At 40.2% G+C, this 20,169-nt stretch overlaps 1 protein-coding gene across 1 annotated transcript in view; it reads right to left on the reverse strand.

The window, feature by feature from the left end:
• The window catches only part of LY75 (lymphocyte antigen 75), a 47,715-nt gene extending 29,376 nt beyond the window's left edge, over positions 1-18,339 (reverse strand). The window contains exons 1-13 of the mRNA XM_061358643.1: positions 18,068-18,339; positions 15,224-15,598; positions 13,964-14,137; positions 13,522-13,686; positions 12,830-12,940; positions 10,947-11,087; positions 9,057-9,245; positions 8,302-8,459; positions 7,286-7,396; positions 5,915-6,003; positions 5,387-5,559; positions 5,019-5,215; positions 3,511-3,653 (exon numbers count right to left, since the gene is read on the reverse strand). Of these exons, the coding sequence (XP_061214627.1) occupies positions 3,511-3,653; positions 5,019-5,215; positions 5,387-5,559; positions 5,915-6,003; positions 7,286-7,396; positions 8,302-8,459; positions 9,057-9,245; positions 10,947-11,087; positions 12,830-12,940; positions 13,522-13,686; positions 13,964-14,137; positions 15,224-15,598; positions 18,068-18,167 (2,126 nt within the window). The 5' untranslated portion in view covers positions 18,168-18,339. The remainder of the gene's footprint in view (positions 1-3,510; positions 3,654-5,018; positions 5,216-5,386; positions 5,560-5,914; positions 6,004-7,285; positions 7,397-8,301; positions 8,460-9,056; positions 9,246-10,946; positions 11,088-12,829; positions 12,941-13,521; positions 13,687-13,963; positions 14,138-15,223; positions 15,599-18,067) is intronic.
• Between the last annotated feature and the right edge of the window lie 1,830 nt (positions 18,340-20,169).

Consider the following 20,169-nt stretch of genomic DNA (forward strand, 5'->3'; position numbering starts at 1 on the left):
GTTTAAGCAATTGATCATCACAGAGGAGTATCTACTAAAAAGAAAATTTGAGACACTCAGTTCAAAAGGATCTGCAGTAATTAGCTGAGGAACTAGAGCAATTTTTCAAAGTCTTTCAACCTGTATTTATTTGGCTTTTATGAAAATAAAAAAAAAAAGAAACAAAATTAAAAGTGTGTCAGGTGAAGAATTTCTCCAGGTTATCTCCCAATTTACAATTACTGGCCTACAAACATAACATTTTCCAGCTGACTGGGCATTCAGACATGAATGCACATTTTTTGGTTCTTTTGGAATTGTCCAGACATGACCATGAGCAATTCAGTAACTCTGCAGTATCCTCCACAGCACTCTGAAGCTTAACTACAGCCTTTTGATAACCCTCTGAAATTATATTATCATCTCATCACAGAAAAGAATTACACCAACTACTGAAGACAAGCATGAAATGGGACTCTCTTGCAACTAAGCTTGCAGCAAGGAATTTGCTTGTACTTCAGGTGTCTGACTCCTCATTGCAAAGCATTTAAAACCCCTCTTATGGGCTGCTATCAAAATAGATTTATCACTACCAGAGTATTCTTTGAGCTACATTCCTGGAACTGGCTCTAAAACCTACATGATGCTGAGTTCTAAACCAAGAAATGGGTGCAATTTGTGCTTTACAATGAACTCCACACTGACTAACAACAGAAGACCCTGAATCTCCAGCAATCCCTGCAGAATACCAGTGGCTTTTCTCTCACAGAGAACTTAAACTTCATAAAAGTCAGTATTATGCAGGAGCAGAAAAATACAGTTTAGATTTATTGAAGGGAATATAAATCAGTAATTTTTCTATAGTCATATTCTAACCGCTGAAATAGAAAAAGGTCTTTTATTTCCTGTCCCTGATGTCAGCTCCAATACAGGACAATGAGCATAAATGAAATTACTGTGGCTTGTAGTTCAACCTAGTTCTCGACACAAAGTAATGTATACTTCTGGGCCATCTTCCTAGTGGTGCAATTTAAAACACCATTTAAACCTAGGCAGTGCTGGCTTAGAAGTATATATGAAACCCACTGGACCCCTGCAACAGGCTACTGCCACTAGCTGAGCCTCCGCCCTGCTAATCACATATTCTTTATCAGCAGAAAAGAGCAACTCAGCTTTATTGCTGTTTTGGACAGTGTGTTAAGATAAGTTTTCTCTTGCAAACTCAAATTCAAGCATCAGGAAAACACTTTCTAGATTCAGAAGAACTGCAGCAGCAGAGCTGTGCATATAAAAGGCAACAGATTTCTTTCCAGTAAGGTGTTCTCATTGAAATGTTATTTCTAACCAATCCAAGCTGTTACTCTATGTCCAGCGTCGCTGCAACCTGTAAGCTGCAGAATGTTCATAAAAACAATCCTAAAAGAATGGAAGCAACTGAACTGGATCTGCCCTGACTGTATTATGTCCCTCAAAGTGAAAAGAGGTTATCTCCTGTTTCTTCAAGACACGGGAAGGTTGGCAGGCAAATTCTATTTTCCTTTCCAATGGCAATGGCCCAACTTGGCTGAAGCAGTTTTAGCTCTTATTTGCCTCCAAGGTGGAATCCCAGTAAGGAACAGAATGGACTAGACAATCTGCCCTTTTCCTGGTGAACCAAACAGACTTTTGCTAACATTTAAAAACAAACAGTTCTCAATGAGTCACCAGAGAACCGTGCAAGGGGAAAAATCGCAAAACCAAAAAAGCCAAGGTGTGGCTCCTTCCCAGACTGAAATGAATGCACTGAATGAATAGTTTAGGTCATAGTTTGCACTGAGTAAATGCAAGGAACATGGACAAACTGCATGCCAGTGCACTCCAGCATCTAATCACACTATCTTATGATGATTCCTCTCAGCTACCAAAATTATTTGTTCTTGGTGAAATAATGCACTTGGTTTCCTCTCTCCTTTCTCAAATGAGCTTATTTTCAGACAAGTTACTCTTGGTCTCCAAAATACTTCTTATAATCACGACTTCCAAGTAATTTAAAAGCATAACTAACTTAAACACTTCATTATGTTATCTGAACAAACAAACATTATTTAAAAGACTTCAGTATCAAATATGCAGTATTTCTGTTCAGGAAGTCATACAATACTTGAAAAGGGGTTAATCCAGATGGAAATACTGTGGTTTGGGTTATACTTGACACATGCAGGGACTGAAACACTGATTGCAAAGCCAATTTATACTGGGCTCAATATACTGCCCCTTATTTTAGTTCTGGTAGAATAATACTCCTTACAGCCTAAGTTCAAGTTTTCTGAAATATGGGAACTGCAGTAGCATTGTGTGTCAGCAGACTTTCTGGAAAGACAGAAAAAGTTTCTGCCTTTAAACTCCTAACAAAAAAGAATAACCATTAACTATAATTAATACCTCAGATGGTCCGCAACCTGGAAAGCAGCTGGAAATACTTGTAGGAAAATAAAACAAGTTATTTCTCTATTCATGTTGCACAGTAGACTAGGTACAGTAAACCAAAAATCTGTAACTGCAAAACAGTATAAGAAGATATATAGGTAAAAATAATTTGTGCACTACTTTTTAGTCACTTTAGTAAGGAATCACATGTGGATTTTATACAAGCTAAACCATCTATACATACAGCATACAAGTTTGGTTTTGTCTCTTATTAACATAAACATTGAGTAATTTTCATGACTTGTGCACTTCCAAATAAAGTTCACTGGGCTTTCAAGAAAGCATCTCTTCAGTCATCAAGTTTTAAAATGTAATCACAGTGCTGTAAGTTGGCAGCTTCTGAAATAATCCTGATTTAGTTTGTGAATGAAAATATTTAATCAGACACTGGCAGCATTTGAGTTTAAGCTGGCAAAAGTTCTGAAAAACCATGCTGCCAATCAAAAACAAAACCTCAACAACATATTACATAAGGACCTGACATCACACGAATGCCTAATAAAACTTTGCAGTGACAGTTCCTTTGATTAAAAATAGAGCCTTAGACTCATAAATTATGTAGCATGATTTGTTGATACCAGAAACCTCAACACACCCATCTAATGCACATACAGTGTTACTGCAGCTACACCAAATGGGATCTGTGCCAACCACACTGCTGGACGTTACACTATTCACGTTTTTAAAAAACAGCACCCAGTTTAGTCAGGAAGCATTTCATGAATAAAGGTGAGACTTATCTGAAAAACAAATAACATCTCTAAATAATGTATTAGTAAAGAATAGGAACAACTATCATCTGGTTGTGCCAAATGGAAGATGCTCTCTTTTCCTGCATTCCTTCTAGCAATGTGAAACATTTGCCCAGGCTGTATTCCCTTGACATTTTCCAGGGAGGCAGTGACATGACCAACGGTTCAAATGCCATATCTAGCTGTTTTTACTGTGGGAAAGATGGTCGCTGCACACTAGCTCATACTTGCCATCTGGGGTCAGCAGCAGCTTTTGCGATCTACCGTAAAATGCGACTGAAACCAAAATTTTAGCACATGGCTAGTTTGTTACCTGATTATTTTTCTCAGGATAGAATGAAGCACCTTGATTTCTTCTGAGTGACTAAAACTAGGCAGATGGCCTCCAAGTGCTTCGCAGAACCTTTCTGCCTCTTCCCAGGTCCTGGTTCGTAGCACTCGTTCACTGTGGAAGAACTTCACAATAGCCAAACATCAGAGTAGAAAACAACACAAGTGACAGCCTTTTTAAAACACTCTGTACTACTAAAATAGGGCCACCATAGGCAGGAATGTATAAGCAGCGTTTCCATAAGGAGGGAGTGTGACTTCTTAACAATTATTTTACTTCTTTTCAGTTTGTTAGACAACAGCTATTTAAGGTCACAAAATTTGTTTCAAATGCAGCATACTCCGTATGGCAGACTTTCTGGTTTTCTTTACCAGAAAGTACCCAACTCATTCCAAAACTGCAACCAAATTACAGGTTTTAAGGGATGCTGTTCTTTCAAATTTGTGGTGAACTGCAAACCCCAGCGTTCACAGAAACCAGGCCCATTTGGGTGCTACAGGTGAAGAAAGTTCTTCAGCAAGCCCTTTGCTACCTGTATGTATCAAAGTTGCATGTTTGGCTCATACACCTCAGCTAATGGAACCATCTGATCCCCTTGACTTCAGTCCAAGTCAATTTCCATCAGCTAAATCATGCACAGACATGCTACACTTGGTCAACAAGAGTTCTGGAGAAACAGCCAGCTGTCACATCCTATCAGCTATGGGACAGCTATGCTGCACATTAGCTAGACTCATCCTTTTGGGATCCCTGGCCACAGCCTTGTTATTCAAGCTGGGTTCTCCCACTTTGCTACATGAGCTGTTTGCAAGACACAGTTCATTACAGACACTTAATCCAGAAATAATGAAAAAACAATCTAATAAACAGTCTCAGTTTTAACTTGATTTGATTGCTAACAGAAGGGGGAAAACCTGCATTTCTAAGTAGAAACCTGTTTAAGCCACTCCAGCTAACAGCATGGCTGCTTACTTTCACTATTTACTTCAAAACCAGTAAAATACAGCTGAGGCTGCACTTTTTTAATAATGTTTGATTATCCATATTCAAACCAGAGAAAATCCCATCTCTCCTATTCACACTCTTAAGCATATAGAAAGGGAACGGAAAAGGACAAGAGAAGGACACTTATTCAGGTATCTCTGCATGCCAGCTGATGGCAGGCAGGCTAAGACACAGATGTGGCACCCTCTGTCAGCAGCAAGTTCCTGAGTCAGTAGCACAGGGCAACTGGTGCCAGCCCACTCAGTTGGCCACAGAAAGAACAGGGAAAGGCACACTGCATCTTTCATTAATCAGCAGAGAGGAATCAGCAGAGTCTGATGCATGAGAGTATCTGGAGGCAGTTAACCTGAATCAATGTAAATTCCTCCTCTCAGTGTAAAACATCTTTGAAATACTCTGCAGACCAGCTGTAAGCCACAAAATGGTTAATCACACACGGCAAGATAGTAATGAACAATTAACATTGAATAGAAATTACATTTTACCTTGTAGCATGCAAGGCCAGATCCATTGTGCCATCCAGGAGGACAGGGATCAGTTGGCTTTGGGAGTACTTCTGGCTTTTTGGGCAGCCCAATGTATTTTTTGCAGACAGAAAACGCTTTAGTGGCTTTACAGTCCTTGGTTTCCCACTTTCCAAGATACTTTCCACTGGGCATGGCCACACATCCTCCTGAAAACTCTAAGATTAAAGCCAAAGACATATTTAAAACTGTTGGCTGGTTGTCCAAAAAAATCCATCTATTTCTGAATGAGGATTTTATGCTTAGAGTTCTGTAACATGGTACCCCAATGCTTGCTCAATGTAAGATAATAGTATTTTTATGTTTGTTTTTCTTATTGTTAAATTTACCTGGTTGCAAGGAATTCCAGTTAGTGTATGTCACAGCCTTGGCTTTCTCCCCATCCACTGTACCCCAGGAATATATTCCTGATTGGCCAATGTCCTGCAAACCAGTCCAGAAGTAATTTTCTTCAACTTTGGTGTGTTTTCTAATTAGACTGTTTATAAATTCTTGTTCAAATCTGAAAATTCACAGATTACTTTGAGTCAATATTTGAAAGATACTGGAAACTACTGAGACAGTTTGAAAACCAGGCACACTATTACATGAGTTACTTCCACTGGTGGTCCAGGCAGTCCAGTACTCAGCACAGGGTCAGCAGGCTAGGAATTCACATACTTCCAAGAAGGTTTTACACTGTAGGTTTACCATTGTCACACCATGGAAAACACAGTTTACTAGTTGTTTGAAAAACCAACTGTATCTCTGTTTTTTCTTTATAAACCACTACTTGGCATACTGAGGTTTTAATCTCTGACTGTATATCCAAGATCATACTGTAAAACATGCCCATAAATTACAGAGATGTGCTTTACCTGTTCATCACTGTAAGATTGCACTGTACTCCAAAAGAAACTTCTGTTTTGTAGATCTTGTAACAGTAGTCTCCGTGTCTCTCCCATCCCTGGTTAGAGAACAACAAACACCTTTATACATTACAACCTTATTTAGGTATTATCAACAAGTGAAAATAAATAATTGCTAACATTGGCTGGTACCCCCAAGCTGTTACAGCTATACAAGAAAGAAATGTAGTGCATCACATACAAGGTCCTGTACCACCAACTCTCAGATTCAGAGTTCTAAGAAATAATGCATCCACAAGAATAAAATACACCACTGTTTTTCCTTGACTGTACAGTCTTCTGACTGCTACACGCATTTTAGAGAGAGAAAACACAAGGGTGACAGCCTAGTCCCGTTCAAAACAATAGGAGTTTTCATGCTGTTCTACCAAAACCAGGATTCAGAGGAATAATAATAATACTACGAGGGAACTACTAATGTTTCTTTACTTCTGCAAAAAACATTCTGTATTGAAAATGTGTGAACTTAAAAAATTTCTCTATTATTCAAATATTTTCCCCTATATTTACACTGAAATTCTAAGGAACATTAATGCATTACCCCTTTGCTAGCTTACCAATGCCACTGGTATCTGAACAGCACAGAAAGCTGTAACTCTACATGCTGTCACCCTCTGAAGAGGCAGAGTACAAATGCCCCAAGGTTGTGCAGAAAGACAAGGAGTAAGCATCTTTCCTGTTGCAGGCAATATGCCACACAAAACTGAACCAAAGAACTCTGATGTAACTAGTAATATCATCCCAAGATTTTTCAAAACAGAAAAGCCTTCTTTTCAAGCTTTATTTATGCTGTAACATGTTAACAAACAAGCAACAAAAACCACCCCCCAAAAATACCCCACAACAGCCACCTCCCCGCCTTTATTCAAGTCAAAAAACAAAAACGAAAGCTAACTGTAACAGAAACCTAATCTCAATTACCCATCTCTGCATACCCTTATGTTGCAAAGTGCTTATTCTAAATTTTAAAACATATGTAAAGTAAAAACCACAGGAACAAATGACGCTAGCAATAATATACCTAGTAAAAGCAATCTTTTTATTTTTTCAAACAAATTAATAGAACATATCTCCTTAGTCAAAGCTCATAATACGTTAATCAATGAAAAGACTGGTAACACATCCAGAACCTGCTTAGGGAAATCTGAAATTTGGCTCATACTATGTATTTTTTTCATCTTTTTTCATCCTTTCTCATGTAATGGGAATGTTCCACAGATTTTATTGTACAGGCAAGAAGGAAATGGGAAGAGCAGCGAGTAAGTGATTTTAAGCAGGTTTCTGAATCAAGTGAAAGTAAATATACAGACTTCCTATTACCTCTTCTAATGAACAACTTTCATCTGATTTTGTTTCATTCAAAATCTCTCCTTTTTTCTTGCAAACGTATTTCAATTTTTCTTCACAGGATTTGACTCTCCACTGTCCCAGCTGTGAGAAGGAAAGAAAAAAAAAGTATTTTAAATTCTAAAGTATGTCAATTTCCATAGTGCAGGGCTGAGTTTTCTTACAGAGAAAGTCAAAATGCCTCTAGTAAAAATACTTGGGGTGGGATGCCCTGGATTATATGCATTGGTGCATGTCTGGAAGGAAGAGAAAGCTGACAAATGTACAGATAGGAGGATTCTGGACCATATCTGAAAAAGGAAGAGAAGGCCATGGTGGTGCCAACTCCCTCAGATCAGAAAGAGAATGGGTACAGAACTGTGCTCAGCTTACTGTGGAGGTGCTGAGAAGGCACCTCAGAGTTACTTGGGATGCGAGTTCCACTGCCAGCCTGACAGCAGGCAGATGCTTGCCTCAGTTTTCTACTAAATCTGTGAGATGGGATACAGCCTGCTTCTCTTTCCACTCAACTTTTTTGTCCTCTTTCCTCCATCCTCCCCTTGCTTCTTCTGTATCGTATCTGCCCAGTCTTCTCTTACTTAAGTAATTCACTACTCATCCTCCAACAGGATGGCCCAAATTGGTCCTGGATATGACTGAAGCCACATTTTCCTTTTGATAGTTTGGCCTGCCTCCTTCCTAGCTCTCCACCACAGACATGCAAGAATACAGAAACACAAAATGCAGAGTGACAAGGATAACAGGGTGGCTAACAGTCTCATGAGCTGTGAGCAATTTCTTCCATTTGTTGCAATACACAGTTACCAAGTGCACCAACCCAGATTATTTTAAGAAATCTCCTTGTCAAATAGTATCATCTATATTTTAAAGATTATTCAAAAAATGAAATTAGTTATCCGCTTTACTCCCCTCTTTTAACTTTCACACACATCAATGTTAAATCTACTACAATGGAAAAAAACCTAAAAAACCCAACACTGTATTCCTACCTCGCCTGAATATGATACACAGTTAGGAGTGCTGTTAAAAGGAACTTTTGGTTCATTCTGATCCCAGTACGTAAAAACCACAGCTGAATGATCTGACCATTTGAACAAGGTTGGTACATCTTCATTCCTGAGACCCATCCACATTTCTTCTTTAGCATCTGTAATTTAGAATTAGGACAATACTGTAGTTTTAAAATAATGTTCAAATTAATTGGAAAGGAATGTGAAATCAGCAACATTATGGTTTTATTACTATACTGCACATCATAAATGCCAATCTTTTCCTTGCAGTAAGAAAAGGGATTTGAGACAAGTACAATGTATACTCTTGTTTCTTAACTTACGTTCTTAAATACAAGTGAGTTTCACAGAGAAGGCAGCAAACAGGAATTAAAAAAAACCCAACAGAAATAATGAATATACAACCAAAAAAAAGCTCAACCAAGTTAAAGTTTTAGTGTGCAGATGAAAATATACAACCATGAGAAAATTAAATTCCAGGTATTAGGTAACTAGAAGTAAGTTAGCTCTGTAAATAAATAAATGAATTGAAATAGATCAAACAAAACAAGTACTAAAACAGAAGGCCTGGACCTGAACAATACCACTCAGTACTGGCCTGGGTACAAGCCCAGCATCAGCACCTTTATTTAAAAGCTAGAGATTATGACAATCATATGTTAGAACATGAAAAGTGGTCTGTAATTTAAGGTGTACAGCACCGCTGCTTGACGTTTAAAAGTATCCCAACTCACCATTATGAAGCTTTGTAACAACCAGTTCAACATCTGCTAATGAGTGAATGCTGATGAGATTACTCTTATTTGTCTTGCACAATTCATCTGCTGTACTCCAAGATGCCTTACTCTTTATCAGCATGTAGCAAAAACCATTGTGGGGAAGCCAGCCTGAATCACAGCGAGTATCCAAGTGTCTCCAAAACTCTTAACAGTGAGGAGAAACAGAATTAGAGCTTTTTGTTTTACATTGGCTAGCGCAACAGGTCAGCATTTTCTTCATGTTTGAAATCAGGAAGCACCTTGAAAACAGCCAGAATGCAGCACACAGAACATGTTCACGTCTCTTCAGGGCTAATGTTTTAAGAAAGGGTCACAGTTTAGTCAAGCAGATAGAAATGACTGAGCAGCATTATGGAGATTCATAATATTTTGGGGCCATGAAGTAGGCAGAAGAAGAGTGAAGTAAAAAGCTGGAATGCATTACATTAAGCTGGTCTTAGTACTAGCAAAATGTTCAGAATTGTAAGCAAGATTTCAAAAGCAGTCAAAGGCAAATCAAGTTACTTCACTGCAGTACAGCAGCTTCAAAAAAAAAATCCTGTTTTGTACTGTTTATTTGTTTGCACTTTAATAGGGCATTATTATTTATATGCAGTACTATGTGTAAGACCTATTTTGAATAGCTCACAATCAAACAAATGCTTAGTTTTAAATATTTTTTCTTCTGAAAGCTAAGATATTCAAGAATTCAAGCTGTTTCTAATGCATGCTGAAAAAAGGATATACTAATATTTTTTCTGGTTTAAAACACACTATAAAATACTCCGACCACAAGAAATTTGTTCTTTAATTAATAAAATACTGAATAAATACTCGTAACAGCTCCACATACCCCACTGAGGAGAGAGAGAACAGATAAGGATGGTTAATTGACAACTAGCTTTCAAGGGATCACTTAAAAACTTCAACCAGTTTAGTTAAATCTAAACTACTTATTATTGTTTTCTCCTGACGGAGCCGGAAAGAATGTGCCTTAGCCAGAGATACTCAATAACACTTTCCTCTTATTCTCTAGTCCTCCCCCTCATCCAAGGGGAATCACCTTCCAGTAAAAATTTTCTCACAAGAGCCCCATAAGCATGAGCCCCGGAAACTCAGAAATGCCAAAATGTACATGGAAGAACAGGCCATGGATATGGGAAGGATTGGACATCCAGGTGTAGGCAAATGTCCAAAAGCATGGAAACAGTTATATGTCACAGCTACACTGTAAATACTGGAAGACTGTATGTGTGTGTGTGTATAGGGAAGAGAGAGTAAGTATCCTTGTAAAAGCTGTTACAGATACAGTAAAGATTACACACTGGGCATGCCACCAACTCTTTCACTCTGATTTCCAGTTCAGTTCTGGGCCTGGTTCAAAGGACAGTAAAGATCACTTAACTACCTCTACTTGAATTCAACAGATTTTGATCCAAGCCTCAGGTAGGTCCCATTTTATGTCAACACACACCAAATGAGATGAAGAAGATTCAATGCGCTACTGCCAGTTCTAGACTTTCAGCCACATGCAAAAGAAGGCACAAGCCATGCAGGAGAACGCGATGAAAAGGGCAGCACACTCCTAGGAAATGCTTTATGTGTGAATGAAAAAGGTGCAAAAAGTGAAATCTGTTCATGATGCATCATCTTGACACTGAAGGTAGTTTGCTTCTAGTAAAAATCCAAAGCTCTTGTGAAAGTGTTTTGGCAGAGATGCCTCAGAAGTCTTGGGGATGGAAAAAACAAAAAAACAAGCAAACAAAAGGCATAAACTAGGAAAACAAATATTAAAAAAAAAAACCCTCCAGAAGTGAGTATTACACTCATATTAACATAGAAAAACAAAAATGCAAGTTGTCCTACCTGGGAGGCTTGGAACTTCATTGAGTGACTTCTTGCAAATATATGGAAGTGGAGTCCCACAATGGTAACTTTGCCACTGACCTGAGGCAGCATTCATCACCACACAACTAGTCCCATCCAGCGGGGACAAACTCTGCATATCTATGGACAGGAACAAAGCGAGAAGAGTACAAGTTATCAAACAGTAGGACAGTAGTGACTGCTGCTTTTTTTCTACTACTTTTCAATACAATAAGAACATATTTTGCATAGTACAGGCCCTTGTATTTGAAGAATGTAACTTGCTTTGAATAGAGGCACCTGCCCTACCATAGGTCCCATAGAAAGTTTTTTGTAAGAGAGTTTCACAATCAAGGAATCTGGACTTCTTTTCTAGTGTTTAATCATAGAACCAGGAGGAATGTTCTATTTACAATAAAACAAACCCTTGGCTGAGCACTTTCCCAGACTAGAAATATCTCAAGGGAGAACCCTTTGTGCTGCCCTCAGTTTCCTTTGGCAGCCCCTTTCCCACCCCACTACAAACACAGCTCTGCACTCTCTGCTAAACCTAACTCCTACCTTAACTTGAGAAAAAGCCACAAATTAAAAATATCACAGAGGAGAACCCTTTTTTACAGTCCTCAGCTTCTCTTTGAGCCCCACTGCAATGGAACTTTTTTGGTTTCTCTTCTTTTTGAGCCCCAGCACAAACCTGAGCTGTGTCCTATGCAGAGTATCCCACTTTCCCCTGCACTGGGTTTGCTCGGTGTCACACAAAAGGCTAGAGTGAATCTTAGTTATTCATGGGAGGGTACAAGAGTCAGGGCCAGCCTCCTTTCAGAGGTGTACAGTGAAAGAACACCAAGTAATAGGTACAAATTGCAGCTAGCAAAATTCCTGTTAGATACCAGTACATATTTTTCACAAGGAGTGTAGACATCAGTGTGTCTGCCATGACTGAAGATTAAATTGTAACACTGTAACTCAGGATAGTTTCGTCTCCAGCTCTTCATTACAGTTCTAAAGTGTCATCACAGTTTCAGAAGAAGATGCAACCAGCAGTACAAGTCCAGGAAAGCCCTTAATCTTTCCAAAACCCAGACCACGTTTGAAAAATCTCATAGAAATTTCTTGGTAAAGCTTTCAAAGAAGGAAGACAAACCACTTCTTATTTTTTCACAGAATTCACGTTGCAGCACTATTCCAGAAACTGATCTCATAGAAAAATAGGATAGCAGTTTAGAAAGGTCAAATTCAGCTTGAAAGATGGAACAATATTAGCTTCAGTATTCCTGATTATTATTCCTCCAGGATTCTCATTTATACTTATCCATTGTGTATTTGTGAGAATATTACAAATACACACTGAAAATTCCAAACAAACAAGAGCCTCACCAATTCTACTAGGAACTTGGGAGTAATTAAAAAAAGGTTTTTATACTTCTTTCATCTTCACCTCAATACAAATTTAAGCAACCTTGAAGTTTTAAAACACAAGTCAGTCTTCTAAGTAATGTCAGTTCTCACACAGATGCCAATAATTGCAATATTTGAGGGAAGTCAATTCCATTATGCCATTCTGTCAGTGGGAGGAGAAATTTAGAAGCTAAGGAAGCTGTAGATACCTTAATAAATTAAACCTCAAAGATACTATTTTAAGTTTTTGGTTTTTACAGATTTATCAACCTAACCATCCCTAAATACAGAATGCGTACAGAAAGATTCATTCTCTAAGGAGAAAAGATGCTTCACAACTTCTAACAGAAATGTGATAACAATGATTGTTCTGAAGAAGCCAATACAGAGAGGTGTTAGAAATAAAAAAAAAAAGAAAAAAGGCAGGAGGGGGCAAAGCAAAATATTAATGTTGTGGATACTCTTAATACCACCCGAATTATTACCTGGATGCCAGTTGAGAAAATTCAATGGTTTGTGATCTGACCACTGCCAACCTCCAGAAACGTCCAGTTGATTTAAGCCAATCCAAAAGATCTCAGCAATGTCATCCTTAGCTGGAGAGTTTTGGGGGGTTTTTTTAAGAAAACAATTAGCATAAAATGTTCTCTTTAATTGGTCTCCTTTAAATTAAAAATGTGATCTGAAAGGACATGCATTTCAGGAAAGAAAGATTGCTACTATAATCAGGCATGCAAATTTTCTTGAACTGAAGAGAAATTCACCCACACAAGTTTCAGTGCATTCAGATGTTTGTCCTTTGGTTTTATATTCCCAAAGGCACATGACAGTTCCTCCAAGACTGGACATCAGTGAAGATGATTTCATAGCAACAAGTGGGTAACATACTGCTAAAACACGAACTGCCATTCTGGCCCATATCTGAGATTCTGGGGATGTTCCTCATTATAGATATAAAAACCAGCTAATGGCTATAATGAAACCACAGACAATTTTTTTAAAAGCCTCTAAAGTGAGATTAGCAGCTTATTGTTGCCAGACAAATGAAAGCACCAATGCATTTTAAGTACAGTCAAGTTTTAACCCAGAATTTTAAGAGAGAAACTAAAATGCTGTCTACACTTTATGTTAACTTGTCAAGATTTCCTGATATTAGTACGTGAATAATTACACCTACCTTGTATGTAACTTAATTCAGATCCATCTTGGATGCTAAGCAAATCTCCCCCCTGCCTTTGACATGAAATATAAGCTTCCTTCCAAGAAAGAGCAGACTGTGTATTAAATTGGTAGCAACTTTCAGACCCTGGATCATGTTTCCAGATATCATGACAACCATCCTCTGTTTAAAGGAAGCGGAAAGTACTTGTAACTACAACTATACTGAAACATCATGGAAGTTGCAAAAGAAAAAATGTAATACTGAAGGTTTATCAATTTTTATATTGCTAATCACATATATTACAGAGTAAGTGTGCAGTGACTGTCCTGTCAATGCTGCAATAGAAAAGGGACCTGCTTCTACCCAGTTTAACAGCAACATGCTACACCAAGGTGAAGCCATACATACATGAAGTCACAGAACACTTTTAGGACGTTTGTTTAGAAACCCAACATGCCTGGTTGTAAGCAGACTCCCCATTTTCCATCACGAGTATAATCTTCAGATGTGGCGCACCATTTTCCACCCGTATGTGTTTCATCTTGAATGCAGTCATGATGCCACATTTTATTATACAGAAAGGGGAACTCACAGGGTTTTCCATAGGAGTTCCCATCTTTGGTATAAACCTCTGCAGGAATAAAATAAAATACAATTAAATTAAAGAAGTAGTTGTCTAGGGGAGGAAAGGACAGCAAATCAGTATTACTGCATGTCCAGACATAGCTAAGTTAAAAGCATGCAAATCACACCATGGTCTTAAAACACTGTACCTTGTTAGAGATAATATACAGCAATGCCAGAACAGAAAGAGATGAGAGGAAAATATTTTTATGTACTTTTTTTTCTGAGTGGGGATAACACAGCAGAAACTTGTTTCCCCTTTCCTGGTAAGTTAGGGATAAATAGACTGGTCTCTTGAAAGCCAGGTGGTTTGCACCAAGCGCTATAGAACAAGGCTCTAGGAACCAACATGTACACATTTCAAACACAAATGTTTCAAACTGGAGGCTGATAGGCTCTTCAGAGTGTCCCCTTTGAACAATTCACATACAAAGAAAATTCTGCTGTTAAAGTAAAGCAAGTTTTCACCACTTCTTCCAGCAAGCATGAGATTTCAGATGAGACTGGCTTCCATGACAAGTGAACAGACTACCAGAACAAAGCAAATGGGTAGCTCCTGACAGTACAAAAGGATGCAGTCTTGCAGCATGCACTGAATTTGATTGTAGAGCTTACCAGCAAAGAAAATGTCCTCAAATACCACTAACAGTGAAATTCACATTGCTGTGAAGAGGGCAGCATCAGTTCTGAGGAAAGGTGGTTGATATTTCATAAATAAGCTCTCACTAAAATATGGGAAGGGGGATTTAAACTGAAAGAAAGCCACTTGATAACACAACTTCTTCAGTTGTGTGTATTTATTTTTTATTAAAACACAGTTCAAGTTTCATACCTGAATATCAGTATCTCTCTAGAGCAAAATTTTCTATTGCTTTTCTGATTGGTCTTTTCATAGGATGAATTTTAAGAATCTACTGTCATAGACATACAGTAAAAAGCTCTAAACAAAAAAAAGAAAAAGAAATAGAAAAAAAAAAAGAAAAAGAAAGAGGAAGAGGAAAAGAAGAAGAAAAAGAAAAGGAAAAAGGAAGAAGGAAAAAAGGGGAAAGGAAAAGCAAAAGGAAAAGTCCTCCAAACCCCTGTGCAAACTTACCATGGTAAGGATACTGACATATAACATCAGAGGAATTGTTGCTTCGCCACTGGTCTGTTGCATTTATGCTTGCAGTTACATATGTACTTTTGACAGTCACTTTGTACTGAGATGCACCAAGGATGGAAGCATCTGCACACCGCCACCACAGCATTAGTTCTGAGTTACAATCAACCATTTTCAGGCGAGACAGTGATGTAGTGAATATATCAAGTCCCAGGCACTGCTTGGATCCCAGATGAAAGAGGCGATTCTGGGATACCCATTTCCATAAAGCTTCACTTGTCTCCTTGCAGTCATCTATCACTATCCGTGAGTTTTTAACATGTATGCACTTGTTCAGTGTGTCATGGCGAATGGTAAAAGCAGCATTGCCTGCATAAAAACAAATACCCACGTATCATTATCACTTTCACAGAAGTTAATTTTTAAAAGTGTAATCACATTGAGACATGCTACCAGAAAAGTACAGCTGTTTGTACATTATACTATCTCTTCGTATAAGCCACATTTTCCTACTCTTCCATGAGTATTCTTTACTTTCTCTTTCAAAGTCATTACAAAAAGAGGGGAGATAAAATGAGGCTATTTTCTAAGTCCAATCCTACCAATGAGAATTCCTCCTTCAATTTTAACACATACTGATTAGATACCGCATAGCAGCCTGCCAGTATCTGAAGGGGGCCTATAAGGATGCTGAGGAGGGACTCTTCATTAGGGACTGTAGTGATAGGACAAGTGGTAACGGGTTAAAACTTAAACAGGGGAAGTTTAGACTGGATATAAGGAAGAAGTTCTTTACTGTAAGGGTGGATTGCCCAAGGAAGTTCTGAATGCTCCATCCCTGGCAGTGTTCAAGGCCAGGTTGGACAGAATGTTGGGTGACATGGTTTAGTGTGAGGTGTCCCTGTCCATGGGGATGGACTTGATGATCTTAAGGTCCTTTCCAACCATAACTATTCTATGATTCTATGATTCAGTGATCAACCCCTGATTAATTTGCAAGCTTACTGGGTAAAGAATCTTGTTTTCATGACTGTCTGCATGTTACCTGCTCTTATGCATTATAATAACCATTTTCACTCAGTAAGCACTGTTTGGTTTTTTTAACTGTGTATCTTATACAATACACAGCATGACAGGCTCATATGTGATCCGGTTTGTGGGTGCAGCTGCAGTATTACTAAAATAACTGACACTGCTTTTGGGAGTTTTAAAATGAACACCCCACCAAAGATGGCACGCAAAGATTTTTAAAATGGTAGAGGAATCCTAGTTTTATTTCCAGTTGTGATGTAGATTGTCATTAAAAAGAGAAAAACAATAAAATTTTATAAAGCACAGGATACAATTTTTAAAATATATGGATCGCTTTACTGACACAAGCTGATGCCCCTAGCAGTGTAAGAACACCTTGGACAAGTGGCAGTAGGTTTAGCTAACCAAGAAAAAGCAGCCCTGAATCTATTTTAATGCCACAATAAGTACAGCCCCGCAGTATAAAACTTTCACTAACCAGGCTGAAATGGACCTTGACTGTGCAAGATCCACAAGGCTATTACTTTGCTGTTTTAAATAAGGAATCTGCTGAGTAGTGTTTTGTGTTTAATAGTAACACACTGTCAATCACATTCCCACTGTGTTTTTTTAACATGGCTTAATAACAGGTTTGGCTAAACAGCAAGAAAAATATTCAGTGATGTTATGCAGTGAATTTTACCACTACTTCCCTGAATACTAGTGAATTTTCTACTGTGTATGTGCCAAATAGTATCTAAATAGTACTGAACTGGTCAAACTGTGAGGAAGAATCTCTTAAGTCAGCCACTTGTGGGAGTGACTTTTTCTAAATATCTCACTTCAACCAACCATCTCATTCATCCTGTTACCTAAATAAGACATTTTAACAACCAAACCTGCTTTTTTACCCTGTGCTTTTTCAGCACTGTATCTTTTTGCTATTTATTCTCTTCTCCAGACTTTCTTCTTCTTTTCAGTTGTAGCATTATTGACCTCTTCTCAGAAATTCCCTTTCGTTGTTCTCCTTTCACAACCCTCATTCTGACATCAAAAAGAAAACCCCTTTTTTAAATTTTCCTGGCAGAACTGCTGCTGCTATCTCACGAAATCTCTCTGTACAGCAATTTACTAATACTGATGCTCAATCCAGCACTCTGGCCATGAAGTTTTACCTGACATCTTTAGCTACAAACCCAAGCCTATTACTGTCAAAAGACATAAAAACATGTGACGTGCAACTATTTAGCAAAGTGCTCAACCTCATTCCCAGCAGCTCTCACCGACCTTTGGCTGGCAAGAACTTACTCAACGTGAAACTTTTCCACCTGCTTTCGAAAAGAGTAATCTTCCTTCCTCTCTCTCCGCTCATACAGCGGGGAACGAAAACGACACTTGACGTCCTGCAGGGGCCCTGCCTCAGCTCGGGTTATTTCTCCTCCCGAGGTAACATGCCGAAGGCCCGCCTCCCTCCCACCGCTCCGCACCGCTCGGCGCTGCCTCGGCACCGCGGGAACCGGGAACGTGGCACCCGGAGGCGGCGGGGCAGCGGCTGCTTTCGCGACGCCCCAGGAAGAAGCCGTGGGGTTTTTCTTTCTTCCCTCTCTTGCTCCTCCTCGTAAGTTTCGCACGTTGTTTCCACGCAGCCAGACTTTGTCTCCTAGCGCAACGCACGGAGAAGCCGGGAACCGTCGGAGCGGAGGCCCCTCACAGCGCCTCCTTTCCCTCACAAGCGCCCGCCGAAGTGGGAATGGCCCTTCCGCACCCCTTGCGCCGAAGCGCACCCGCGCAGCGCTTTCCCCCTCGCAGGGTAGGCGCCCGCCTTACCTGAGGGGTTCCGACGGGCGACGCAGCAAGCGAGGAGCCAGGCGTGGAGGAGGCAGGCGAGGCCCCAGAAGGGCAGGCAAAGCCCCGCCGCCCGCGCCATCCTCGCACAGCGCGCAGGCTGCGCGAAGCGGGCGCGGCGCCGGACTCAAGCTGCCGGAGCGTCGCGCCCGCCGCCGGCTGGCCGGGACAGCAAGCAGCCGGCCCGGATTGGCCCACTCGGGCAGCGTCACTTGTTTCCAGGAGAGGAGCGGCCCCGGGTTTGAGGCGAGGTGTGGGGCGGGGCCGGGCCGGGGCGGTGTCCGGGTGTGAGGGGTCGGGGCACCGGGGAAGGGACCAGCAGGGCCCGGCTACCTCGGGCGGAGGGAGTTACAGCTGGGGGTGGAGGAGACACGGGAAAGGGAAGGGGAGTCGCGAGTGGAAAAGAGTAAAGATGAAGAAAACTGAAGGCAGAATTAGGACAGGGGTTAAAAAAGGAGGGAGGGAATGAAGGGAAAAAGGAAGGAGGAAATAAATAGTGAAAAGGGGGAGGAAAAAGAAACTAAAAATAGCAAACCGGGCCTAATTATCACTCGGTAATTAAAGTTAAAGCTAAAGTTTTTAGAAGTTAGGAAATAAAGGGAAGGTGAAAGTGCTGAAAGTGAAGAAAAAGCAAAACCTAAAGAGAATATAAACTAGAATTAATGACAGCATACACTGAAGTAAAACGCTTAAAAAATGCTCAACACAATTTCTAAAGGTTACCCTGTGATACTCATCCGTGTCAGGCTGTGAGGCCGTGTGCTGGCCATGGTCAGCGTGATGGCCCTGACGGCACTGGGAGCCAGGCCAGGAGCTGTGGGGTAGGGACAGGGGTTGCTGCTGTGCCTGGGATCAACTGAAGGACCTGGTGTTACTGTAGGGTCCCTCCATGCCGCAGCAGTCCTTGAGTCAGGGAGTGGCTGACAGCACAGGGCCGTGGCCCTCACCACCATGGCGAGCATTAGGGACTCCACGGCCAGGCACCATTCTTCCCTTCCTCCCTCCCCATCCCTCCCTCCCCATTGCAGACCTGCCTCTGCAAATTTGCTAGCTGGACCTTTGCAAATCTGTCGAGGGAACAGAAGCAGGCCAGGTAGCCTTGCCATGCTTTTTTTTGAGTTTTATGGTAGCTAGCAGCTAAAATTGCAATTGTCTGATCATTTTCTGCCAGGGAAAGGAGGCAGGAGGGGGGGATGAGGCTGAGAGCAGTTGAAATGACTGTTGCTGAGAAAATTATGATGCTGTCTACAGGAAGATACAGAAACCAAAAATAAAAGCACAAAGACACAGAGAACCAGTTGGCCTGAAGGAGGAAAAGCGAAATAAGGGAAACTGACAAAAACTGTGTAAAATAAAATAAGCTGTTTATAGCTGCATTTTGGGGGATTCAGTGCTGAGCTGTTAAAGGCTGTACAGCTTGAACCCCAGCTGTGCAGGAAAGCACTTGCAGAGTCACAAGAAAAAAAAAGTTGGCTAGGAAAATCTATTCAGATTAGACTTGAAAGAGCAGTTACTCAGAAAAAGAAATACTAGATTTTCAAAAATATGGGAAGAGCAACGTGAAGTCTGTTTTATGTGTTTCAAATATACCCATCTGGACATCCAAAGACTACAGGAGTTGAGGGTGTGCCAAGCTGGGAATTGGGCAGAAAGAGATGAACAAAACCAGGCATCTGTCAGTGAGCAAATGTTCTCTCCAGCTGGAAACCACAGACCAATACCTGCCTGGCAAGGCAGGGACTATCTGAAAAATCAGAAATAAGGTTCAGATAGAGGGGGGTCAGCAGCTGCAGCAAAATCAATGCTGTGCTACCAGAAACAGTTTGTTTTCTGAAAAAGCAAAGGTTCAGAGTCTCCATGCAGAGTGTGGAAGGCAGAATTTCCCCACTGGTGAGCCTGATACAAAAGCAAGCTATTGAAACTAAAATTAAATATGTGGTAGGATGGCGTGTCTCTTTTTAAATAAAACACCACAACAAGAACAGCACGTGTGAACCCTGCATGCCCATGAACCTTTCTGAATGTGTGCTGCTTTCAATGTAGTCAGTGACCGTCCCAGTTTTGCTATGGAGAGTAGTGAGGAG

This window comes from Neopsephotus bourkii, unplaced genomic scaffold (assembly GCF_033783945.1).
Source record: "Neopsephotus bourkii isolate Nb327-2 ecotype Australia unplaced genomic scaffold, CSIRO-AGI_Nbou_v1 NB_951, whole genome shotgun sequence".
Lineage (NCBI taxonomy): Eukaryota > Metazoa > Chordata > Aves > Psittaciformes > Psittacidae > Neopsephotus > Neopsephotus bourkii.